Source organism: Emys orbicularis, chromosome 3 (assembly GCF_028017835.1).
Source record: "Emys orbicularis isolate rEmyOrb1 chromosome 3, rEmyOrb1.hap1, whole genome shotgun sequence".
Classification (NCBI taxonomy): domain Eukaryota; kingdom Metazoa; phylum Chordata; order Testudines; family Emydidae; genus Emys; species Emys orbicularis.
In genome coordinates, this window is record NC_088685.1 from 59,705,890 (window position 1) to 59,718,206 (window position 12,317).

The following is a 12,317-nucleotide window of genomic DNA, read 5'->3' on the forward strand; positions in this document are numbered from 1 at the left end:
GCAGCAGTTTCTGAGCCCCTCTCCCTCCCCATTCCCCACCCCCATAAAGCGCTATTCCCCTTTCCCTGGCAAGCTGGACAGTGCCTCCCCCTGCTTAAGGTGCACTGCAGTCATTTCGGAAAGCACTATACAACACTTGTTTATTTATCTCTAGTGGCGGGTCCCATGAGAACCACAAACTTATCAATGAGTAATACAGGCATCTTAAGGGGGAGCCTGTTGCAGTTACTACCACGGAAGAAGATTAAGAATTTAAAGAACCTTTATTTGATATGCTCTTGCAATAAGTTCACCCATTTACAGAAGTCCTCATCAAAATCCATACCTGCTGCTATCTGTCTAATATAACATCCACTGGAAAGGAATGGATAGATCCATAGAAGTTCCTACTATCCCCATGCCTGAAATAATCTACAATTATTAACTGTATCTGATCATACCCATACAAATTGTTACTAGTTATTTATTTGTATTATGGTAGCACCCAAATCAATACTGGGTATTCCTGGTCATAACCTTCATAATCTTTGTTCAGGAATTTCAGATGTTATTTTTAAATTATTATGAAGGAGCAATAACAGAGAGTCCTTAGATTTAGGAAAGTGAATCATGACCTCATATAAAATTCCAGCTGGAGGATTGTTCAGCAACAAGTTGTGATATATTTCCAACAGAACTGGGATTGTCTGCGGTGCTATTTTTTTTTAAATAAAAAATTACTGGGGAAAGCTATCTAGCCTGGTGTCATAATTCTGACTGCTGTGAATTCAGGTATCATTATCTGATTCTCAGTGAAATAGGTCTCTCAGTGTTATATTCCATCCATTTGTTTATAAAGAAGATGTGGTAATCTCCATGTTCATATACATAATCTAGTATCTCTTTCAAAAATCTTTTCTAAAGGAAGACATTTTTCTGTAAATGTGTCAAAAACATCATTAATTATGAGAATATTAATACCTTACCAGTATGATTTATTTTTCAATTTGAGGAAATAATTAGAATTGTATTCCATATGTATTTGCTATTTTATATTCGATGCATGGGTGTGTTTTATATCACTATTTTCAATGGGCCAAATCTTGAGGTCCTTGATAGGCAAACTTTGACTGAATGAAGACAGAGTAAATATTGAGCAAGAACTTTAAGATTTGACCTACGATCCAAATTCACTTCCCTTTCTGCCTCTGGATTTCATTAGTGCATCTCCTATAACAGGTTTCAGGGGGGTAGCCATGTTAATCTGTATCAGCAAAAACAACGAGGAGTCCTTGTGGCACCTTAGAGACTAACAAATTTATTTGGGCATAAGCTTTTGTGGGCTATAACCCACTTCATCATAGCCCATGAAAACTTATGCCCAAATAAATTTGTTAGTCTCTAAGGTGCCACAAGGACTTCTCATTGTTTCTCCTATAACATTTTATGTTGTCTCTGGGTCTGTCTACACTGCAGTTAAAAACCTGCAGCTGGCCCATGACCCTAACTCTGGCTTGTGGGGCTCATGCTAAGGGGCTTTTTAACTACAGTGTAGACCTTCAGGCTTAGGCTGGAGCCCAGGCTCTAGGACCCTGCAAAGTGGAAGGGTCCCAGAGTTTGGGCTGCGTCCTGAGCCCGAATGTCTACACCACAATTAAACAAGCCCTTAGCCCGAGCCCTGTGAACCCAACTCAGTTGGCACAGGCCAGCTGCAGGCGTCTAGTCGCAGTGTAGACATACCCTCTGATAACTAAGCTGTGATGGTCCTCCATCCTTACAGTGCTTTGGCTTTTGTAATGTCCTCAACTCTTTCAAGAGAAACACAGAATCCTTTGTGTGTACAAGAAATAAGAGGATTTTTATTTTCAATTACTTTGTTTTAAATTATATTGTATTTATTTGTAATTTGGAAGTCTACACATAAATTCTGCTAATGATATGAGATATTAAATAGTTTTATTGTTCTTTCCTTTTAAGAAAAACAATTCAGTTCACCTTTAATATATTTTGTTGCATCAAAATCAGGCCTGTAGTTCCAGATGCAAATTTAAATCTCACATGTGGATTGCAAGCCGTGATTTTGATTTCCCTGGTTTATTATATTACATAAATATTGCTTATGATATACCAGTTTCCATAGTGAAATTTATAGTAGTTTAATGACGATATGAAGCATGAAAGTAATTGATCATTTTGCCACCTTGCATAATTTTTATATCTTTTCTCTCTCTGTTACCATAGTACTTCATATGATTCTTTGATTCTTTTTAAATGATGCATCTTCATGAACTTTAGCTTCACTTTGGTGTCAATAACAATAAGGAGATTCTGGGACTTCTCTTTGTGATTTCCACTGAAGTGCAGATACTCACAAAAATCACCAAAGGGACATACTGTTATCACAATCATGTTTATTAAAGATAGAAATGATTAATTTACAGTAGCTATATTGTTGGCTGTAGCACTTGGCTCTTGTAATATACTGCTGGTTGCAATAATGGAATAAGTAGACTGTAAAATAGAAATGGTTAGAAAGGAGATTTTGATAACTGATTAACACATTTTCTATTTCTGTAAGGGGATGTATAACAAAATATTGTAATCAAAAAGCTTTAGATCAGAATTTACATTTGTATAAACTTAATATTTTAGTGGACAAATATTTTTCTTTTCACCAAAATGATGAGTTGATGCTCCTTACACTGTATTCACTAGAGCATAAAACTACATTTATAACTCCTCACCACCCCTCAGCACGCACACAGTCTTGTCTGGGTTCAAAAAAATGGAGGTTCTATAATTCCATTTTTATTATCATGCTGCCATGTTTTAATAAATACCTACTTCAAGAACTAGAAGATTGCCATAGCAGTGTAATTTGATAAAGAATCCTGTCAATTTTTAATATTAAAATCTCTAAAGTAACTTCAAAATTTTTTTTAAAAAAAGACAAAATTAGATGTCCACTTAAAAGTATTATCTGAATATATAGTTGTCATAGGTACTTTATTGCTTACATTTTAGAGCAGCATTGTAATTTGTTTTGGTTTGAACACTATCAAGACAGCTATCTCAGTGTGAGCTTTCTGGTTTCTTTTTTTTACGTTTTCATTTGCATATCATTTGCATAACTCATGTCATCTAATGCTTCATATTTATATCTGTTTCACTCACCATCCATCCTGTCTGTGCAGTGAGCTTCTTATGCTGCCCAGAGCAAAACGAGGAAGAAGTGCAGAGTGCCTACATACCACCAGGTAAATACAGGAATTCTATAACCGTGATTTCTTATGGATAGTTTCTGTGTACTTCACTAGCCCAATCATTTCCTTTAGCTTTATTAATATTACAGTAAGTAATGGACACTGTTTTCTTAACACGTAGCTGAATTGTCATTTAATTATTTTCTTTTTTAAAAAGAACTGATCAAGATTTTTACATATGTTTGTTTACTTTGATAGTTATGATTAGAGTAGTTGAAAGCCTAGTGGTAAAATAAGTGTCAACAGTCACATTTGAAATTAAATAATACAGATATTTTTGCAGCATATAATTTTGTGGTAGATTACCTGTCTAGTCAGAAAAGGCCTGATTTTCAAATGCACGGCAGTATTATTGTGGTTTTATAAAGTTTCTTTTTTTGTGTGGATTTTTTATGGTTGTTTGATTTCTTTCCTTTGTTATTATGTAAAATTAATAAATACTTCTTGTGTTGTGACAACAAACTTGAAGAAAATTCCTCAGAAGATCACATGACTAGATAAACAAAGGTTGCATATCATTGTGCTTCACCTTATAACTCTCACTTGGGTATGTCTACACTGCAAAAAAAATACCAGTGACAGCAAGTCTTAGTGCCCAGGTCTACAGACTTGGGCTCACATGGCTTGCACTATGGCACTACAATTAGCAGCGTAGATGTTTCTGCTTAGGCTCTGAAACCTGGCAAGTCGGTGGGTCTCAGAGCCTGAGCTCCAGCCCGAGTGGGAATGTCGATTCTGCTATTTTTGTAATGTAGCATGAGCCCTGCAAGCCCAAGTCTGTGGAGCCAAGTCTGTAAATCCAGGCTTTGAAACTTGCTGATGTGGTCTGTGTGGTTGGTTGGTTGGTTGGTTTTTGCAGAGTAGATGTATCCATTGTTTCCTACCTTCCATTTAGAATTTTAGTTTTGGCTTTGTCTGTGCTGGGCCCTGCTAGGGCATTTCCCACCTTTGAATTGATAAATGCACTATATTCTGTGAGGACTCCAAATCCCAGAGACTGCAATACTCCGCATTGACTCCAGGCTCCAGTAGCTCCTACAGCACTCAAGAACTCAAGAAGAAAGGACACAGCACTAGTGTGGGGCTGAGCCCCAAATTTAAATTATTCTGTAGGGAGACGGACCTTCAGTGAAGTAATGGGACTGCTTATGTGTTTAAGTTAAACATATAATTAAATATTTGTAGGATCAGGGCTTGTAACATCTGAATTAATTTTTAATGCTTTTGCAACATGAGGCAATATTTCATACCTCAGAGAAGACACATCTTTAGTTTTGGTATCTCCCTGGATTCCCATTTGGAAGATTTTGTTTAATTAAAATTTTTTAAATCAGGAAACTACTCTTTAGAGCCTAATTAGAGCATACTGGTGATGAGAGTACACAGGCTACCTGTTAGCAGTTAGAAATCCCTGAAACTTCTTTTCACATTTTAAACTGGAAGCCATTTACTCTGACTCCATGTAATAAGGAATGACTTCATGCCATTTAGCAGACAGTGCAAACATTTTACTTTCTAAACAAATAAGTCCATAAATCAAAAGGTTAGATACTTTGTCAATGTGTCATACTGTATCTGCTGAGAGTTGGTTATGGTTTATGTACTCGTTGTCTACTCAGACTCTGGTGTAATACAATGGTGAATCACATTAACTGATGCACCATTGTGTTACACCAGATTTACACCAATTCATTATTGTAATCTCAATGGAATTACACTGATATAAAATTTGAGTAACACCCTGGTGAATCGGGTGCTTGATTTCCAATTTCCCTGGGATAAGAAATATCTGTGGCCATATTGAAAAACTGTGTCTTTCTATGTATTCAGCTTGAATCCTATAGTTCATTATGCACTGTATAGACAGAAAGATCTAAGGACCAGATTTAATGGAGGACACTGATTTACAGCAACTGGGAATCTGGGGAGAGTCTCTAGCAGAGATGGGCCAAAACTGAACTTTTTACATTATCTAACACCCAAACCCATGGTGAGCTTTGGTGGTTGGTATAAGAAAGAACCAGGATTAAACCACCCCATGGGAGCCCTACACCTAAAGTTTCCCATCTCATTTCAACCCTTGTTCCCACATATTGCTAAAGGTTGGGTCCAGATACATCTTCACTCTGACACCCTTTCCTAAATTTTGGAGCTTTCAATAATATGGAATCCTGATGTGAACCATTCTTGGGTTTGCAAAAACAAAACCTACCTGATCAATTTTTGTGAAAGAAAACTTTTAGGTCAGACTCCGTAGCAGGTCAGAAACTTCCGGAAGATGTACAGTCACAGCCCCTTCCTATGCAGTGATCACTTTAATTCAGATCTAAAATTTGTCTAAACAAATTGGTTATTAGTAAGCAAAGAAAAATATTTTTCTGATCTAATTTTAAGAGTACTGAGGCATTTTCAATTTTATTTTATTTTTGTTAGGATAAATTGGCAGCACTTTCTACAATCTTTGTATATCTATTTCTATTTCTCCTCTTCTGGTGACATTTATAAATATAAGTGTCATTGTGTGCAATCGACTCTTTTGTAGATGGTACAGTTATGAGAACTAAGGAAAACATGTATGTACTTTTCTACTCACAAACTGATCGTTAGTAAAAGTTTAGGTCAGTACTCTCTAAATTTTACTTAATCTTAGAAATTAGGATTGGAGAAGACCCTGTAAAACCATGCAGTCCAATGCACCACTGGTCTGCAGGATTTTTCCCTACACAATTATTTTCACAAATTTGTCCAGGATAGTTTTAATTGTCCAGGTCTCATCAATGATAGTGGAGGGATGAATTTATGGTTAGGTTCTGTTACACTGTATAATACTTAGAAAGTATTATATAGTTTATAAGAACTTCAGCATCAGTGCAACTGTTCCATTAAAGTTCATTTCAAATTTAAACTATTATCATTAGAAAAGAACTGCAGGCTAACTTTCTGTGACTGAGGAAGTCCGTGCTTCAGTGTTTCAACATTTAATAAATCATTTCAGTCCCTGTTTCTCTGTTGTTCCTGGCCCCCTTTCTTTTTATGTCAGCTTCATGGGACCATGCAGCTCCTGTTCCTTCACGTCCCTCTTCTGGCCTTTCTTTTTTCAGCTCCCACTTCTGCATCTCTTTGTCTCTTTCTGAGTCTGTATTTGCTCCTTTCCCCTTACAGATCATCAATTACTTTAAAATGGCTGAGTTACAAATATTTGAAATTCTCACTTAGTTCTTATATGAAACACAGTATGGTGACTTCTATCTGGCCCCTAGTGGAGTTTTAATTATAGCACAAAGCCTCAACACAATTTAGCATGATCAACAGTATTCTTTTGCTCACAAGTGGGATACAGGTCAGAATGGAGGTGCACTCATGTAATTTCACACAGCACTTGCCTATGTTATGCCTTGCTCTCGTCACTGTTGTTTCCTCACTTTCAAGTTCAGTACCAAATACACCAATTTAAAAAAAATAAAATTGGATACTGTACTAACAGTATAGTACTTTTAATAATGTATTTGATATGTATATTTATATAATAGTTCCATACTCTGCAGTAATATAATGGAGTTATGAAATATGACAGTATCCATTGAATAGCTTGTTTATTGCTGAATGTACTTGGTACGTTGGGTTAATTCCATAGTAGATGCTCCGCAACGTGCTAGGTGGTCACTCTGAAGTACTGTTATCAATACAATGATGACACATTGTTATGCATGGAAGCTAGCCCACCACACAGCAGTAGAAGTATAATAATGGCTACCATAGATTGGTTGCTAAAATGAGTTACAAGACTTATGGGGCCTGATCCAACTCCCATTAAATTCAGAGTTCAAAAAAGACTAATGGCTTGGATGCCATTGTCTCATATGCCCACTCAACAAGTTATTGGGCATCTATGTTGTTTGGCATTGTTTCTGCACACTCATTTACATTGGTGTAACTATAAAGTTTAGGCATGCTGTGGGCATAGTGCTGTAGTAATACATTCTTATCTTCTAGACATCTTATTGTATTGCATTGTATTTATTATTATTGATAGTTTTAGTTTAGAGTATAGTGTGTATGTGACATTAATTAGAGATGGTCCAAGATTTAAAATCAGGATTCAGATTCAGAATCCCTCACATATGGAGGTGTTCAGATACAGGGATACAGATGCACCCAGCTCTAAATCCCACGTGGAGTCAAGGAATGCTATTGAAAGGAATCACACCTGGAGGTGGCAAGGACCTCCAGGGTGCGTATTCTCCTGCTCGTCCCACCAAAGCCCTACCTTGGTGGAATGTGTGGACACTCCATAAAAGTTTCAGTTTTAATTCCAGTTAACTGCATTATGTGGGACAGAGTTCAATTTGGGTGGTCACGTTCTTCCTTTACATTTCTCCTGGAGTTTCATTTGTATAGGGTAGTCCACACTCCTAGTTCTAAAATGTTATGTACTGTGGCCTTGGTTTATGATGTAAACAATTCTCATCCAAAGGTACGCTTATGCTTCAAACTGGAGGTGTAATTCCTAGCTTGAGAAGACATATGTATGCTACCTCAATCAGAATAGAAGTATAGCCTCAGTGATGTGAGCAGCAGGAGAATCTACCTGCACTTGGGTTGGCTAGCCTATCCTGGCCCTGTGGCTACACTTCTGTTTTTAGCATGCTAGCTCGATCAGAGTTAACGTGGGTATGTCTCCTCAAGCTGGAAATTACACTTCCAGATCTGTGTAGATATACACTAACACCACAGAGGTGCTTGATGATGGATAAACCAATTCCTATAGTTTTTAAAATTAGCTCACCATTATTAATGCCGTTTAACTTAATGTGATCTATGGACAGATTCACAAAAGGACATTTACGTGCCACTGGCATTCTTAAACCCCCCCTCAGTTGCCACCTAATCTTGTAGGTGCATAAACTCATTGGCACCTACATTTTTGTTGTGAAAGGTGCCTAGGCACCTATGTTTCTGCCTCTGAGAATGTGCACTGTTGCATCATTCTAGACATCCAGATGCCTTAAGCCCCAGCATGATCCACCAACGGGAAGATAGATGTTCTCCTGCCAATCTCACCTGTGGGGCTCGATCTGGTAGGCAAGCTCTGAGCTTGCTAACTAGATCAGGGCCCTTTCAAATTCCTGGGTGGGGGGGAAGGAAGGGCTGGTCTCTATTTCATAACTTTTAGCCCAGTAGTTAGAATGATCACCTGGGAAGTGGGAGACCTGGGTTTAATTTCCTCTTCTGCTTGATTGGGAGAAAGGATTTGAACGTGAGATCTCCCTGCCCCACCTCAGGTGATGTTGGCTTAGCCACTGAGCTATGGGATATTCTTATATGTGGCTCCCTCCATCTTTCCTCTTGAAGCTGTTCCACTTTGGATTAAATACTTAAATAGTCATTGGGCCAGAGAAAGGGAGTGTATGTGAGAACAACTCTATGACTGGTGTTTAGGGCTTTCACTTGGGAGGTGGAAGACTTAGGATCCAGCCCCCCTGCTCCAATAGCTCTCTAATTATTTATCCGAAGTGGGACAGCATCAACAGTGGAGACTGAAGGAACCACACATCAGAATATCCCTAAGCCCAGTGGTTTGGGCAACCTTATGAGCAATGGGAGGTCCCCTGTTTAAATCCTTACTCCTCATCAAACGTGGGGGTATTGAACCTGGGTCTCCTACATCCCAACAGAGTGTTCTAACCTCTGGGCTAAAAGTAAGCACTGGCATCACCACCACTGGTGGCATTTCTTGCAAGAAATAGCTTAGACACCTGACGAGAGGCAGGGCTCAGGACACACCCTCTCATCACCATCTCATTGATTAGTTTAGACAGCCCCTGGCCTAGTTTGCTGCCTTTTGTGAATCTTATGCTTAGGGGTCCTATCTCTCCCCATATAGGGAACCAGGTGCCTAACTCAGGCATTGTGAATACAAGTGACTTTCTAGGCACCTAAAAGTTAGGCGCCATAGTACTCAGCATAGCAATGCCTAAAGTCCCATTGTGAACCTGGCCCCTAGTATACCACCTCTAAAGGACTTTAACTCATGACATTTTTGAATACTAATACAACTGTGGTTTAGTTTGTGATATTGTATATAGAAGTGAAGGCTTTTAATTTATCGTATAGATAACTAGAAGAGATCATTAAATCACACAAGGTAGATTAAAATAAAGTAGTATTGACATAAAAATAGCAAGGTAAATACCAACTTCATGTTTTACAACAGCTTATACATTTTAATCAAAAATTGAAAAGATTCCAAGGTATTTTAGTTCCTGAGGAAAATTCAGACCTCTGATGTTACTCTAAATTTACTTATGTGAGTAGGTTTACTGAGTTTACATGCATAGGAGATCTGGTCCTGAAATTATATGTTGGTTGAACAGAGAAAAGGATACATTGAAAAATCTATGCATATAGCAGTTCAAACTTGCTATAGTATTATGCACATTACATAGTCTTCATTCTAGTTAACATTGTTCTACCTTTACCTATATTTCCATTTCTGGCATGCTTTGTTTTTGTTTTTGTTTTCTTCTGTTCTGCCACATTCAAGAAATTCTGTTAGGCACTATAAAACATTACCACCCAAGATGCCTTTACTAGAGAATGGTACTCACTGGAATATTTACAGGTAAGTAAGTATTCACTTAAATTATTTAAACAAACATACACATTATAATAATATAATGGTACTTTCTAGAAAACTTTAACAGATAAAAACATACACTTATAAACATAACTAGATTCAAGTATCTAAAATTAATTCTTACATAAGTGTCATAAACACCTGCAACCTCTGTATTGTCTAGAATTCTTGTATCATTAAACTCTACTGAAATGTCAGTATTGGAGTTAAGTAGTATTACAGTTTTCTTTTCCTTATGTCTCATTTCTTTCTTTATATGTATGGTTTTGATTACATGTGAAATTAAATTTTATTTTTATTTTAAATAATTTTAATTTATAAAGCTCAACTCTGCCTGCATGTGCTAAAACCAAATCAGTGATTAGACAGGATATTTCGCTCCTTCGTGATTGCCTTAATGCACAAATACCGAGATTTACAGATGAACTATTGGTTAGGTAAGAACTGAGTAGAAGTGCCCCTTCCTGTTTAGAATGTAATATGGTTTTCTAAAGTAAATTAGCTTCACTCTAAAGTACTTTCACTTGAAATGTACTGTATCCTGTCCTTCTGTATAGCAGTTGTTACTAGTAATAAATATTTAGATGTATTGTTTTAGTATTTCCCGTTCCACTTTCTCATAAGTATATATTGTTTAGTCTCATTTTATGGTCTTAGATACTTGAGATTTTTTATGCAAACAAGTTCAAACATAATCTTTCGTTTGGTTTTATTTTTTAAACAAATATTTGCATTGTCATCTAGTCAGCTCTTTTACATCTTTATTAATTAAATCATTGTGATACCACATTTTTATGTAAAGAGAACATTATTTTATTATTTAATATCTAACATTGTGTTCCTTTCTTTGTTTTCTTTTTCTTTCTCTTCTACCATTGGATGCAATGCACTGGCACTAGTGAACTACAGCCCTCCCTTGACAGGGCTAGGAGTGCTAGTACCAACTGCTTGAGACCAGATACTAGTTTGCATTCACCAGAACGAGAAAGGTATAAAGTAAAGACTTATGAATTTCTTGTCATTTGTGCTGGTGAACTTTGTCAATTTTGTTTGTTTCTCCATATGAGTCTTCTACATGTCTGTACATTCATATCTGCTTTGGTATTTGTAGACATTTTTGCCCCTATACTCATATATGCCATGCAAATTGTGTGTTGCAGTTTATAATTGCTTCTGGCTTCTTCTTTTCCTATTTTTAGTTCAAGCTGATGTTATTGTTTACAAAAGTCCTCAGTATGCTGATAATAACACTGCAGTGTTAAGTGAGGTGAAGGAGCACCACTTGGTTGTTAATCTTCATTATCATCTGCTAAAATGTATTACTTTTATTTCTTGCCCATTCTGCAGATTGCAAATGAGATGGTGACATAAAATTTACAAATTATATGAATTAGGATGCAAATCGTTAGATCAAACTCTTATTTTTCAAATCAAAATTGTAATTTGTATAACAATATATACATTAATTTCCACAAACCAACCAACCAACTACATTATTTTCTTAATCTAATCTGCCATATCTATTGCTGTTTGTTTAAATTGTAAAGCAAAACAATTTAATTATTTTTGCACTATATAACACCGTATTTAGTTTACATACATTTAGCAACATTTTCAGCAATTTAAATGAAATATAGTTGCACTTGTTATGTTGAACAGAAACATTTAATGAATGCTTTCTGAACTTTCACCTTTAGAGCTAGTGTAGTTCAAAGTCACAGGGAAACCAAATACTATGGACAGATTTTGTAATTAGATGTGAGTATGTCTTAACAGGGAATTTTTGAATGTTTGCAGTATTTTTGTCTAAGAATTCTTGTTTTTATAAAGTGAAATCCTGACCCCCCCCCCCTCCACCCCCCCCCCCCCCACACACACACTGACGTGAAAAGTAAAACTCCCATTGGCTTCAGTAGAAGTAGGATTTAGCCCATGGTGTAAATACTCAAGTAATATGTAGGATAATAATGTGAATTTGCTCATCAATCAGTGCAGAAAAATTGGTTATTGAATTACCAACCAATTGAATTGGTTATCAATTAGCACTGACCATTTTTGTTGTTGTTAAGTGATGAGAGGAGTAACAAGCAATCCATAACTAAGGCCTAGGATATTAATGTAAATTTTGTGTGTGTTTTTAGCAACAAAAATATTCAAAAAAATAGTTACATTTTCAAAGTAGGACTTGTGGTTTGCTGTATTAATTTCAAGGGAAATCATGCCACTAAAACACTGTACATCATTTTGAAAATTCAGGGAACAATAGCTGGTAACCATTAAAACATCTAGTTATGGGGAAAAAATCTTAGCTGAAAATTAAACCCGACTTTGGAGCTATGTAGAAGCCTCATGTTTCCATGAAGGGCAGGGTCCCCTAGGAGGCTAATTATGAGGGGGAAAGGAGTCCAGGAGAGCTGGCTGTATTTTAAAGAAGCTTT

At 36.6% G+C, this 12,317-nt stretch overlaps 1 protein-coding gene across 5 annotated transcripts in view; it reads left to right on the forward strand.

Annotated features, from left to right (window-relative positions):
* Positions 1–12,317, forward strand: part of RIMS1 (regulating synaptic membrane exocytosis 1) — a 487,540-nt gene that overhangs the window by 313,495 nt on the left and 161,728 nt on the right. The window contains exons 21-24 of one of the 5 annotated variants that reach the window (XM_065400580.1): positions 3,174–3,236; positions 9,787–9,864; positions 10,203–10,316; positions 10,779–10,868. The exons of 1 other annotated variant lie outside the window; for it this stretch is intronic. In XM_065400580.1, coding sequence (XP_065256652.1) covers positions 3,174–3,236; positions 9,787–9,864; positions 10,203–10,316; positions 10,779–10,868 — 345 coding nt within the window. Of the gene's footprint in view, positions 1–3,173; positions 3,237–9,786; positions 9,865–10,202; positions 10,317–10,778; positions 10,869–12,317 lie in introns of those variants that run through there. 3 more of the 5 variants (XM_065400582.1, XM_065400581.1, XM_065400584.1) reach the window with 3 other exon arrangements.